The 12,501-nt window shown below is 48.7% G+C and overlaps 6 protein-coding genes and 1 non-coding gene across 7 annotated transcripts; 3 read left to right on the plus strand and 4 right to left on the minus strand.

Annotated features, from left to right (window-relative positions):
- Positions 1 to 126: 126 nt before the first annotated feature.
- HO133_009702 (uncharacterized protein) lies at positions 127 to 1,691 on the minus strand (the record flags this gene model as incomplete). The annotated part of the gene is made up of 4 exons (XM_037300563.1): positions 127 to 460; positions 515 to 880; positions 935 to 959; positions 1,640 to 1,691. The coding sequence occupies 4 exons, from the start codon at positions 1,689 to 1,691 to the stop codon at positions 127 to 129; spliced, it is 777 nt and encodes a 258-aa protein (XP_037154411.1).
- A 596-nt stretch (positions 1,692 to 2,287) lies between these two features.
- HO133_009703 (uncharacterized protein) lies at positions 2,288 to 3,709 on the plus strand (the record flags this gene model as incomplete). The annotated part of the gene is made up of 2 exons (XM_037300564.1): positions 2,288 to 2,745; positions 2,800 to 3,709. 2 exons carry the CDS (start codon positions 2,288 to 2,290, stop codon positions 3,707 to 3,709), a joined length of 1,368 nt encoding a protein of 455 aa, XP_037154412.1.
- A 1,176-nt stretch (positions 3,710 to 4,885) lies between these two features.
- On the minus strand, positions 4,886 to 6,475 carry HO133_009704 (uncharacterized protein; the record flags this gene model as incomplete). Its single annotated transcript, XM_037300565.1, has 4 exons — positions 4,886 to 4,909; positions 4,974 to 5,605; positions 5,675 to 6,090; positions 6,150 to 6,475. 4 exons carry the CDS (start codon positions 6,473 to 6,475, stop codon positions 4,886 to 4,888), a joined length of 1,398 nt encoding a protein of 465 aa, XP_037154413.1.
- Positions 6,476 to 6,585: 110 nt separating this feature from the next.
- HO133_009705 (uncharacterized protein) lies at positions 6,586 to 8,119 on the minus strand (the record flags this gene model as incomplete). Its single annotated transcript, XM_037300566.1, has 5 exons — positions 6,586 to 6,594; positions 7,039 to 7,288; positions 7,335 to 7,428; positions 7,481 to 7,821; positions 8,061 to 8,119. The coding sequence occupies 5 exons, from the start codon at positions 8,117 to 8,119 to the stop codon at positions 6,586 to 6,588; spliced, it is 753 nt and encodes a 250-aa protein (XP_037154414.1).
- A 523-nt stretch (positions 8,120 to 8,642) lies between these two features.
- Positions 8,643 to 9,443, plus strand: HO133_009706 (uncharacterized protein; the record flags this gene model as incomplete). The annotated part of the gene is made up of 3 exons (XM_037300567.1): positions 8,643 to 8,687; positions 8,793 to 8,908; positions 9,032 to 9,443. 3 exons carry the CDS (start codon positions 8,643 to 8,645, stop codon positions 9,441 to 9,443), a joined length of 573 nt encoding a protein of 190 aa, XP_037154415.1.
- A 347-nt stretch (positions 9,444 to 9,790) lies between these two features.
- Positions 9,791 to 11,178, minus strand: HO133_009707 (uncharacterized protein; the record flags this gene model as incomplete). Its single annotated transcript, XM_037300568.1, has 7 exons — positions 9,791 to 9,797; positions 9,848 to 10,319; positions 10,372 to 10,703; positions 10,762 to 10,871; positions 10,940 to 10,959; positions 11,026 to 11,039; positions 11,087 to 11,178. The coding sequence occupies 7 exons, from the start codon at positions 11,176 to 11,178 to the stop codon at positions 9,791 to 9,793; spliced, it is 1,047 nt and encodes a 348-aa protein (XP_037154416.1).
- Positions 11,179 to 11,505: 327 nt separating this feature from the next.
- On the plus strand, positions 11,506 to 11,648 carry HO133_009708. Its single transcript has one exon. It is a non-coding gene; the product is annotated as a tRNA-Leu (tRNA).
- The last annotated feature ends 853 nt before the right edge of the window (positions 11,649 to 12,501 follow it).

Genomic DNA, 12,501 nt, shown 5'->3' on the forward strand with positions numbered 1-12,501 from the left:
ACTGATTGATAGATAGTAGTTACTTAGCTGAAGGAGCGGCCCCTTCAAGAGAAAGTTATTTGATTATTCTCGCATTTGTAATCCGGCAAATGTTTCTGTGTTGAGTTCGATTTTATTTTTATTTACTCAATCTATGTCTTGGCGATATTGACGCCGAATCCTGACGCCATTCTGAGGCTGCCATGCTTCTGTTTCACCATGGTGTCCGGGGAGTTGCTGCTGCTGCTTCTGCTGGGTTTCGCACTTTGAATTTTTCTGGCCAAATTTTTGATTCGATAACCCATCCAGTAGAGGTGAATTGGTATACGAAGGAAACGAAGGTGGTGATGGCCGCAAAGATATATGTGACTGCGAGCTTTTTTTCTTTGGGGTCTTTCCAGAATTGATAGATGCCATTTCCTGCAGCCACGGCAGCAAAGACCTTTTGGAGAAATCTGAGAAAAGGCCAAAAGGATTTCGCCTATGCTATATCAGTTGATAAGAGATAAAGTTTTTATAGATATAACTTACATACCTATAGTATCCATTATCAACAATATCATAGATTGCTCGTCCTGCAGGACCGAACTCATCGCGAAATACCTCTGCAGAGAATGTGTAAAGGCCAACACCATCAATCATTAATTTCTTTGCTTCCATCTCCGCCTCTTCTTGATCTAATAACGGACGAAATGCAAGGAAACAGTCTCTAAAGAAACATTGTACTTCCTGCACTGTCGCTGATGGAGAAGGAACGGTAGGTATTTGTCGAGGGCTAGCTGATGGGGACGTAGAAGGGACTAACGGAGTCGGTGTATATAGAGGTGAGAGAGAATAGAAGCTTGCATCGTTGGTAGATGCATCGTTGGTAGATACATTCGATATCCTGGGAGATGCCGGCCTAACAAGAATTTAGAATGTTAGAGAAGCTATTAGTAATATTGAGAGTACTTACATGTCTAGACTTGCAGATGTTGCGTCTATGAGATGACAGTGGTTGTTTGCAAACTAATATTCAATCGACCGAGGGGACAGTTGGACGAAGTTAGCGTTCGGCCCTCGGGCGGCATGTTTTACCGGGACGAACTTTATTTTCTAATTTTTTTAATTAATTTTTTTTGGCTTGGCGGGCGCCCCTTGAGACTTGGCGAAATAAATCGCTGCCTCCTCCTCCTCCATCACCGCTCATCGTCATCACCACACCACACCAATCCTTTTCTTTTCTTTTCTTCCTTCATCCCTCTCCTCGTGCCATAACACCTCCACTTCTACCTCCACCTCCACCTCCAACTCCACCTTCTCTTTCTACCACGACACGCTCTCCTGCCTCCCGCTCTATTCCAACACCCGCCGAGCGGAAGGCGGTCTTTAAAGAGATTACTCTTAATTTCCCCCCCCCCCCAAAACAACACTCCAGTCCTCCCTCCTTGCCGAATCACATCCTGCCAGAGATAGAGAAACAACACCCTTCCGCTGCGACATTCAAAATATCCTGTCTGTACTTGCCAATATCATTGGAGTCTTGACACGTGAATTGGGACAGTTCTCCGGAAGTGTGAAGAAATTGGCATCCAGCGTTTCAATTACATCCAATCAGTCTATTGCCGGTTGACATTGGGTCTCAGCATCAGACCACAAAGAGCACATTTGGCAGCTGAACCTCCGTTGCTTGCTCCTATCACACGGTTTCCGCCCATCAGGCTACGATCCATGGCTCTGCACGCTTAGAACCTTCACCAAGTTTCCCCCCTTCTGCACCATTCTACATCTGCTTGATAGGACTTCGACAACTCATCTCAAGCTGAACGAGCTTTTCACTAAGACTTGTGGCTCCTTGAGTCAATCCTGATCACTAAAGAACCGACAAAGAATCTGCAACACTGCACGCTTCCGCATTAACAACACACTGCAGAGAATCCTCCAATCATCATCTTCCCTTTCCTTCAGGCTTTTCAACTTTAGCGATCTTGTACTTTCAGCGTGACGACATATCTTTCTAAACAACGATTCACGACCACGACCACCACCATCAAATTAGATTACACATCGGAGTACAACTTCAATACAAACTTGGAATCCCCCATGACATCAAATCCAGGTGTTTGAATACCGGACTCTCTCCTAAGCCTCGCCAAGCCGTGCTTCGCGCTGGTGGCAGTGGCAGGTTAGCATAGGTGAATGCGAGGGGTATCTAGGTCATCGACGCTCCGTACCTAATATCTTCGTCTTAAGGGTCAGCCTTCCGGCCTCTCTTGGCTACCGTTGCTAGATCATGCCTTCCTTTTACTCGAGCACACTCCCACGACAGATGCCTCTAACGCCTCCCGACCACTATGATGCATACCCCAGCAGTGCTCATGCTACCGGGCAGCTTCCTGCAATCCACACGCTAGGTCAGATTCCCAACTACGAGTTGGGAGGACTTGAAGGACAGGAAGTCCTGCCACGCTACTCGCAGTACACCCTCGCGCCAATCTCACGGCACGCCTACCTTCAAGAGAACAATCGTCATGGGCCTTCAAACTACGCTAATCTCCAAGGCGCCGCAAATTCTTACGCTGCATCAAGCGTCCCTCTGCTACCGCCGATCAGAGTCCCGGATCGCTCTCTGGAAGATTATCAGCACCATGGACGATCCAATCGTGCTCCTAGTGCTCCAAGTGTCCCTCAACCTAAAGAAGAGAAGGCAGTGGGTGGTGTCGCGGTTCACTTGGACTACGAGATGGAGGACATGGTAGACTTTGTGTCCAAGATGGCACAAGGAATGTATGACATCTACGCCTCTAGAATCTGCCTTGCAGACATTGACATGACTCGAAGTGTGCTTCGCTCGGAATCTTCAGTGCATTCAGACTTTCGCAAATACGTCTCACAGATTCTTTCGTCGACCCGGCTGCCGAGCTCGACTATCCTACTTGGACTTCACTACCTTGCTGAGCGGATGACTCTGCTGTCGAATAGTGGCAAATACAATCACGGCAGTGGACAAGTATACCGTATGCTTACCACAGCTCTCGTGCTTGGTTCCAAATTTTTGGATGACAATACTTTCCAAAATCGGTCCTGGTCGGAAGTGAGCAGCATACCAGTCTGCGAGCTTAATGTTCTTGAGGTGGAATGGCTTATGGACATCAAATGGAACATGCATATCAATCCCGACGATCCGGAGGGCTTCCTGTTGTGGCATCAACGTTGGCAAGCCTTCAAGGCGAACAAGGTCGATGTAGCATTGGCGGAATCCCTGGAGCAAACTCACATTGGTGTGTCGACCGCCTTCAACGGGAACAATGTACAGAGGCAGAGGTCTTTGCACCAGCGCTCCTCTCCAACAGATGGCCAGACAGCATCATACCTTGATCACCAACTTGGCAACGGGTACAAGAACCATGTGCATTCACAGTGGAATATACCTCGCTATGATCAATGGCCACCGTTGCGTTCTCAAACAGACTATTCGCCTCCCGAAACAGGTCCCACTACACCAGAATGGTACACGCATGGTGGTTTCGGGTATGGTCATGCACCGCAGCAGGCGTATCCGGCTATGAAGGTTCCTCCGCCACTGCAAGTTCTTGGTTCCAACGCCTTGCAGTCAAACTACTACACAGCATATGCTCAGCAATACATTCCTCACGGTCATGGCATTACTTGCGGTTGTGGCTATTGTGGGCCACATTACGAACGCTACTCCATGGCTCCTAGCTACGGTCCTCAGGCAGTCGTCGGCTAGCTTCGATATGCGTTGCTCGACGAGACGAATGAGCCCAGTAACGTCTTGCCAATATCTGCCACCGCTTGCACAGTCCTTCAGACGGTACTGGAGCTTTCCACGCGTACTTCCTTCACTTTCTTGATCTCTAGCTCACAATATCGACCACTGCACCACGCAGCGTCAATCCGCTTGGAGGAGCACGAGCTAACAACCTAATACAACGGATTGCGGCCAACATTTCGGTAGCATTTTTTCACCAATACATAATATTCATGGTCACCAAAGGGGGCGTCCGGCGTTTTTCGAATCAGGGAAAAATAATGACCCGGCATACATGTTCATATGGCTCAAAACACCTCTTCAGGATTACGACTCTTTTTTTTACCATTCTAGCCGGCGCTTCAATAGACTTCTTCAGGCGTTCAAGCATCGGAACCTTCAGCATCGCGGCGTTCTTTTCTTGGGTGGACTTTTAATGTTCGACATCACGGGTCTTCTATTCCAGAGTACATCATCGCATCTTCCGCATGGCTACTCTCGCTCAGGAAATCCCGTTTCATGACGGTTCAGGAAAACATTAGGATGGGCTTTTTGCATTCACAAGACTCCTTCCGAGTCGGAGTGAGCTTCGGGCTTACAACATGATACCCTTTCATGGCATTCGTTCGAGCTTTGGGACGAGGCTCGCATCTTCTTTTCTTGGCTGCTTTGCATGTGGCCACCAAAAACTTGTACTTAGGCCGTTGGGTGGAAAATTCTTTCGTGTTAGACGGAGGCGAAAGCGGAGTTAGCAATGTGGTATCAGACCTACGGCAGATGTTTAGAAATTTAGATTGAAGGAAAATCTTTGTGCGATCCACGAAATTGATTACATGCTTGGTGAAAGCTGCCGTGATATCCAGCTCCAACTGACTGTGCCTTGTCTTTGAGCCATTTTGGTTGGCCCTCTAGCAACAGCGTTTGTGGGTTCCGTGCTGGTTGTACTGTGTAGAGGCGATCTCTTGGAGAATACGTGTCGAACGGGGCAGGACAGTCATAGGTCGAAACCCACAGAAGGGTTCGCAGTCTCGTTTGATGCTTGGTTTCAAGGATATCGAGTACACCCTGCGCGCCATCGCCATGCTATGTATGGACAGCGGTCTATCTCCCTCCGCCAGACCCTAGCGAAGCTGATCCCTTCGATCTTCACCACTCTCAAGCGTAGAAATTGACCGTGTCCTACCGCTATGTCAGCATGGTGTTTTCACCCGATAGAGGCCCGAGCGAGCCAAGGAAGCCTCACCTTCTTCTTCGCCTGGACCTCCGCAATAGCATCCACGTAATGCTCATGCCCAATCTTCACCATCCCCTTCCTCAACGCAATCATCCCTGCCTCAACGCACACAGCCTTCAGCTGCGCTCCCCCAAACTCATCCGTACTTCTCGCCAGCTCGGGCCAGTTGACCGCATCATCTACCGTCATCTTTCGGCTGTGGATCTTCAAGATCTGTGCCCGGGCTTCCTCGTTGGGCAGTGGAAACTCGATCTTGCGATCTAAACGTCCTGAACGCAGCAGCGCCGGGTCAAGCACATCGACGCGGTTGGTGGCGGCCAGGACCTTGACGCGGTCGTCGGATGCGAAGCCGTCCAGTTGGTTGAGTAATTCGAGCATAGTTCGTTGAACTTCTCTGTCCCCGCTCTTTTCGCTATCGAAGCGTTTAGTGCCCACGGCATCGAGCTCGTCGATGAAGATGATTGAGGGGGCTTTTTCTTTGGCGAGGGCAAAGCAGTCACGGACGAGCTTGGCGCCGTCGCCGATGAACATTTGGACGAGTTGGGGGCCCGCGAGCTTGAGGAAGGTGGCGTCTGTTTGGGCGGCGCAGGCTCGGGCGAGGAGGGTCTTGCCGGTCCCCGGGGGGCCGTACATTAGCGCCCCTGTTGGGAAAGGATTGGTCAGCTATGGAGGCTTTGGCAGGAGACAAGCATAGGAAGGAGGTGATGTACCTTTAGGAGCTTTGATACCAATCTTCTTAAACCGCTCCGCTTCCTTCATAGGCCAAACTATAGCTTCCACAAGCTCCTCGATCTGCTTATCTAGACCACCTACATCGGTATACTTCTCTGTAGGCTTCTCATCGACCTCCATAGCCTTGACCCTACTGTCATATTCAGCGGGTAGGGTGTCGAGAACGAGGTATGAATCTTTGTTGACGCCGATGAGGTCCCCGGGTTTGAGAGCGGTATGATCGACGAGGCCGATGAGAGGGAGGAATATGGTTTGGCGGGTGGAGGTTTTGATGACTGCGGACTTGCCAATGCGAGTTGCGTCTAGGTCGATATTGGCACCTTCTTCCGCGGCCTCCTTCTCGACATCGAGATCCAGAAGCTCTACGACGTTGCCGACGAGGTAAGGGAGCTGTCTGTAAGCGTTCATCAGCACCGTAGATTCTAGGATGACCCGTACGCTTCTTGGACGCACCTGTTATTCTCAATCTTATCTAGGTTGTCCTTAATCTTCTCCTTCATCGCTGCTTGCTCATGTGTCAAGCGTTGGAACTCGCTCTTCATGATCCTCATATCGTTCTCAAGAAGTCGCCGCCGCGTGATGATGTCTCTTGTGCTTGAATGTAGGATCTCAGGGTCGAATATGTCCTCCTCTTTCTCTTCTCCTTTTTTATCACTGTCCGCGTCCTTCATCTCTGCGTCACCGTCCTGATCAGGCTTCTTGCCATCTTTGTCGCCGTCGTCCTTCTTTTCCTCCTTCTCCTCTCTCTCCATGTCATCGAGATCTTCGAGTGTGGACATGATGGCGGCAGATTCAGATTACTGGAATAAACACTGGGATATGTAGCGAAGCTGTCGTAGATCGATGCTGGGTGGACTTTGACGTCGATTCAAGTGCCAAGCCTGTTAGCTTAGTCACGCTAAGATTACGAGTCAGCTCTTCGTGGCTAATTGTTGTTGAATATATAAGTAAATAGTTAGACTTCAATTCCCCGAATGTGTGAAATAACTCGGATATTTCTTAAACTGGTACCATGGCCTAATGGTACGCCGCAAGACCCAGTACTATGCCATTAATTCAGCTTTTGCGCCTTGGTGAAGCGATGCTGACTCCGAAATGATGTGTAGGCAAGGCGTTGCTTTCCGGTGGCAAAGATTGGGAGTTCGAGTCTCCCTGGTATCGATCCTTTTTTTTGGTTTGCTCTTCTACAGTCTGTTGTCGAAAAACATATTCAACTCCTGAAATTACATCTGACCACTGATAAAAAAATTTAGAGCTTGCTTTTTGTTATCGTACAGTGCATTAACGCCCTGCCGTTACTCAAAACAATTTTACCCCCTTCCACTCGTGTGATAAATCTTACTTCTTCCCATCCATCTTTGACCTCACCCGTCCTCCAAGCTTCTGTCACAAGCTTGTCTCCAGGCTTTACCGGTGCTGCAAATCTTGCCTCAAACTCTCTTAGATTCGCAGGATCACTACCACCAAGCGTCTGCAGTAAGCCGTGACAAGCAGAATTCCACGAGAAGAGTCCGTGCATAATGGCACCCCCAAATCCCATCTCCTGACCTGGTTCTGGGGTCGCGTGGAGAGGATTGTAATCGCCATTGAGTCTAAGATGTCAGTCGTCCTCTAACAAGATGAGAGCAAGCATCTCACCTGTATAGATGGGCAGATTCCTTGGCTGTCTGCAGAATATGCACTGCGTCCGATTTCTTCCCTTCTGGTGGTGGGTAGTTTACTGTACTTGGACCTTCTCTCTTCGTCAACCACTTGGTGAAACTCGCTTCACTTTTCATCCTCACCTTTAGGCCCACCCCAATTGCCTTGTCCGATGAAGAACGCACTGCCTACAGCTTTGGTGTATACATCTCCACCTTTCTCTGCAAGTACCGTCTCCGTCTCGATTACGGTCCCCACCTTGCCTTTGTCATATACGCCAAGAACCTTGGACCGCAGCTCAAATTTCTTGCCTACGCTTGTAGGAGGTAAGGGCTTAAGGAACTTCATAGACCGCTGACCATCGACCACACGGCGGCTATCAAATTTGGGTACATTGGCTATGGGCGTTGCAGCTGAGCGGGCGTAAAAATCTATGACCTCTTGGTCGGTGTGCTTGAAGGCTGGCAAATTTGTCAGTTGGTCCCTAGAGTCATGGGCATGACAGTTATCGTACGGAGTATTACAGGGTATGTTGGAAAAGTCTGGAAAGAAGGATGGAGTTCCTGGTCTTGTAAGCAGATACCTCTGGTGGCACTTGTCGAGACATGCATAGAGGAACTGAAGCTCATCTGCCGTACAGCCGATGCTATTTGCAAACAACAAGACATCTCTGCTAATTGTCAGCTGCTCTCGCTGTCCTTCGACAGAGCCTTAAAAACGTACCGCTTCAGCCAGGAAACTTCCTGGGAAGGATATTCGAAACCTACGCCGGGGCCACTCATACTGGACTGTCTATGTACAAAGCAAAGCCTCTATCCTGGGATCTCAGAAATTCAGCTTTGGCTAGAATGAGAAGCCTTAGAAGCGATGGAGCAAAGTCATGAGGACCCCTCGGACGCGCAGTCTTGAAGGAACGACTTTGCGGGGATGAAGAGTTTTCCCCGCAGCCGAGGCATTTGTGGTGCCGGACTATTCTCCGCTTGACCCTCGAAACATTACATCTAATTGTACGTTGCATAAGAGGCTTCTCTTTTCAGCCGAGCTAAGTCTTCTTCGATATGAGTCCGTAAAAATGTGAGCGAATCTCTGGGTTGACTCCATTTGAAAGCTTCTCAATGACTCCTTATGAGCAGGAACTCGTAGCTTTCTGATACACCATTTCCTTCCTCTTCAAACACTTTCTCCTTGAACACCACTTTCTCATCTTCGTATTAATACAACTTCTCCTCCTGCATGATTCGACAGTCCAATGCCATTTGACTTGGAAAAACCCATTCAATCAGATTATCCGTGCCATTGAACAACATGGCATCTTCTACCATCTCCTCCACTGGCGGGCCCGTCTTCTTCGTAAGCTACCTCTCCAATCCTTCTTATCCTACTTGATACTATGTGTCGAGTCTTACGACTCCTTTGTAGTCTTGGGTATGACACGCTGAGCCCGAGAACTACTAGTGGCGCGAATTTGAGAGCCCCTATGGCTTCCTCTCCCAATGGTACCCGTCGGCCTTCACCGCACCTTCCTCCACCGGCACCCTACCAATGACGTTCGTCACCGCTGAGCAATACATGTACGTATCTTTCCCGTCGATTAGACTTGTCTCAGGAGTCCTTAGCTTCCAAACATGTTTCAAGGCTTGATGTGCCCCTCAGAAACTGTCGTAGGCAATACTGACTATGGAATTGTAAGCCAGGATGTATCACAAGGCCATCTTATTCGATAATCAAGATGTAGCCGACGAGATTGCGCTCGAGCCAGAACCAAGCAAGCAAAGGGCCCTGGGAAGGGAGGTAAAAGGGTTTGACGGCAAGAAATGGAATGCGAAGCGAGAGAAGGTTGTCGAAGAAGGAAATTGGTGGAAATTCACCCAGTCAAAAGAAGGTGATCCGAGGAAGATGCTGTTGGAGACAGGCGACAGGTTGTTGGTGGAGGCGTCACCGTACGATAAAATTTGGGGAGTGGGCTACAGCGCTGCGAATGCGGCGGCGAACGAGGGTAATTGGGGAGAGAATCTACTCGGTAAAGCACTGATGAGAGTTCGAGATCGATTGCGTTCAGGAGAGGATAACACAACGGACGAGATTAGTACAAATGAGAAGGTATGAGTATCGGCATGGTCGGTGTAAGATCATCGAGTTGCCCGCAACAATTCGGCGTAGCGGACTTTGTGGGTATGTCGCTGCTGGCCCTCTGTTAACCACATATATCTATCCACTGGGCTTTGGATTACTAACGGTCATCGATGATAGCTTCTGTTGGCACTGTAGATGAAGACGCCTTTGATGGCCGTCAAAGTGGTCTGACCAAAACCCTTCTTCCGCACATCATCTCAATTCAATTTTTGCAGCTTGTCATTCCTCTATGAAAATCGCTATGCAGGCTTGCATCAAAATGACGAACACGGCCATTTATCCATCCTCGAGAGTGCCTTAGTGATCAGTTACTCAGATCATCAGCACCTGCACAATATCAGTAAAGAGCCCGTCTGATGTTCAGGAAGTGTCCTTACATCTTGTAATCAAGATTTCCTTCGGCAAACCTGCTCTCATCGTCTGTCTGAAGCTCGTAAGAGATCGTGATGTCAAGATCCCTCTTCTTCTTCTCGTTCGGTTTGCTTGTCAAGAGGCCTGTTACTTGTTCGTTCTCCTCGACTCTCAAAACATCTCGCAGATAGAAGACAGTTTGCTTCCAGTGAGTGTACTTGCTGTGAGGACCAGTGGAAAACGAGATTGGCTTATGACATGCGGTGAACTCGATGTCAAACCAAGCGATTAAGGCGTGTATGAAGTCGACCCTCCTAACGTTCAGAACGTACGGGGCTTGGAATGCAAGATCAGCGGCGGTAACGGTGTAAAGATCGATTGAGAACACCCTCGAGGGGTCGGTCACGCAGGCTTTGACTTCTACCGTGTCCACCAGTGGTTCCGTCAAGGCTGTGTCCTTCAAAGGCGTGTAGTCGAAGCCGTAGACATTGTCCCAGACTATGCGCAGCTTAGCACTGAACCCTTATTCAAATTTTCCCAGTCAACGCACATCCAATCTTCTCGTCTTTGTACTCGCCATCCTCAATACCAGCCATGAAAATAGTTGCTTTGTCGGGGAAGATCAGGCCTCCAGGTACGAGATAAGTATCCCGAGCGTAGAGGACGGTATCAAGCATACTCTCGTAAAGCAAAAAGTAGCCCATCCATTCAGAAAGGATTATGTCGACCTTTGAAAAAGGCAGTTGCACTTCCTCCATCTTTCCCTGTAGTAACGATATCTTCGATGTCATCCCGTTTGCTTCAACGATCTCTCGTGCCTTTTCGATGATCGTGGACATGTCTACTCCGATGACATGTTTCGCGCCAGCTTTGACCGCAAACCTGACAGGTCAATGTGAATCTCCAGGCGATTTGCAGGAGGGAGGTAATGGGCACAAACATGCTGAGAATCCCTGTACCACATCCTACGTCTAAGACGACTTTGTCTTTGAAGAGGTGTTTGTTCTGGTAGATCGCATTCTGGTATGACTTGGTTCGGACTTCATCTTTCTTGATATACCGCATAGCGTCAGCAGAATACCTCACAGCAATCTGGGTCAATTTGAGGACCTGCGTACCAACATTTCTTCATGTATGCCTTAAATGTGGGGAACAGAGCTGTCAGTGCATGCTCTTCAAGCCTAAGGACGAGCCCGATAAGTACCATGGTGATTGTAACTAACAGCGGTCAGGATGAGTTACCTCATACGTGGAAAGCTCAGTACCTATTGAAGTAATGAACCTCTGCATGATCCATACCAGCCATTTTATCATCTGCCTGCGTCGATGCAGGCATGACACTGGACCCCTGAGACATGTTGTGAGGGTGAATGTACCGAATTTCACTGCATGCTCCAACTTGAGCGACGTTTCTAGCCAAGGAAACTGTATTTACACAATCTCTGTAGGAAGCTTGACTTGTTGATTTTCGTTCAATTATTCGCAAGCTAAATCTCGGCCCGACGCGAATATTTCTTGGCATTAACCAGGGGTCCAGTGATGTATCCGCCAAATCCACTCGGAGTGCTTTACTCAATTGAGCCTTAGGGTGACTGGCGAGACTGCAGGTTTGCAGCACTAAGGTTTGCCATGACACCCAGTAGGTATCAATATTGCATTAGGAGCTAACTCTTGATCTTCAGTAGGGGATGTGGCTCAGTGGTAGAGCGTCCGCTGTAGGCTACTCCATTATCTGCTGCTATCGTCTTCGGATTCTAATTTCTTCGTAGTTGCACTTATCAAGAGTTCGCCTGCGGAAGGCCCGGGGTTCGATCCCCCGCTTCTGTGAGTTCTCAAGATATCATCTTATATTTCTTGTTCTGATTGTGATTTAGCCAATATCGTATACGATATATTTTTTTTGCTTTTTTTGCTTTCCCCTCTTCTTTCAGCTACTATTACGAATTGCGAAACACAATTTATACGACCACCTCTCAATTGTGCCTAAGTTTTCTCTCATAACAGCTACGGAGGAAGCTTTGGGTTAAGTCTTCTTCCTCCTTTGCGGTCAGCATACCTCCTTCACACAATGTTTCGCGGTCATCGTTCTTCAAATCATCAGCGGCACGCATGTTGCCTGGGGGAAAGAAAGAAGCGTTGAGATGAAAAAGGCGATAAAGCAACAGAGTTTTAGAGATGGTATAGGCATGAAACTCTTGGCAACGTTCCATTGGGGTTGTATTTTCCCAATTTCTGACCAATATACCAAGACCCATGTGCTCCTTATCTCTTATTTTGCCATTCTAAGCTATCTAGACAGCTGTGCTTTCGCAGCAGACCCTCTCATGATTGTATCATCTTCTCCCTTTCCGACCACAGAGCAGCCCGATGATCTCGAGTAAATCATAATCCCGTTAACCGTCCCTATTCCACTACCAATGCATCCTCAATAGTTACCCTCCCTGCCAGCCTCGGAACCCCTACTAACCTCTTACCTCGACCCCATTGCTGAAAAAGTTCGTCTCCATCGTATTCACACATTACGTCCGCTTCCCCCAGCCGCAACGAATCACTCATTTTCGAATGCATGCGTGAAACGCGCACGGACGCCCGCTCACATCCGCAATCGGAGCTCATCGGGCCCTCTGTACGCATGCGGCAAGGTGGAGAGAGTTTATGGCCGGCCGTTATCCCTTCTGCA

Source organism: Letharia lupina, assembly GCF_014066315.1.
Source record: "Letharia lupina isolate WasteWater1 chromosome Unknown contig_7, whole genome shotgun sequence".
NCBI classification, from domain to species: domain Eukaryota; kingdom Fungi; phylum Ascomycota; class Lecanoromycetes; order Lecanorales; family Parmeliaceae; genus Letharia; species Letharia lupina.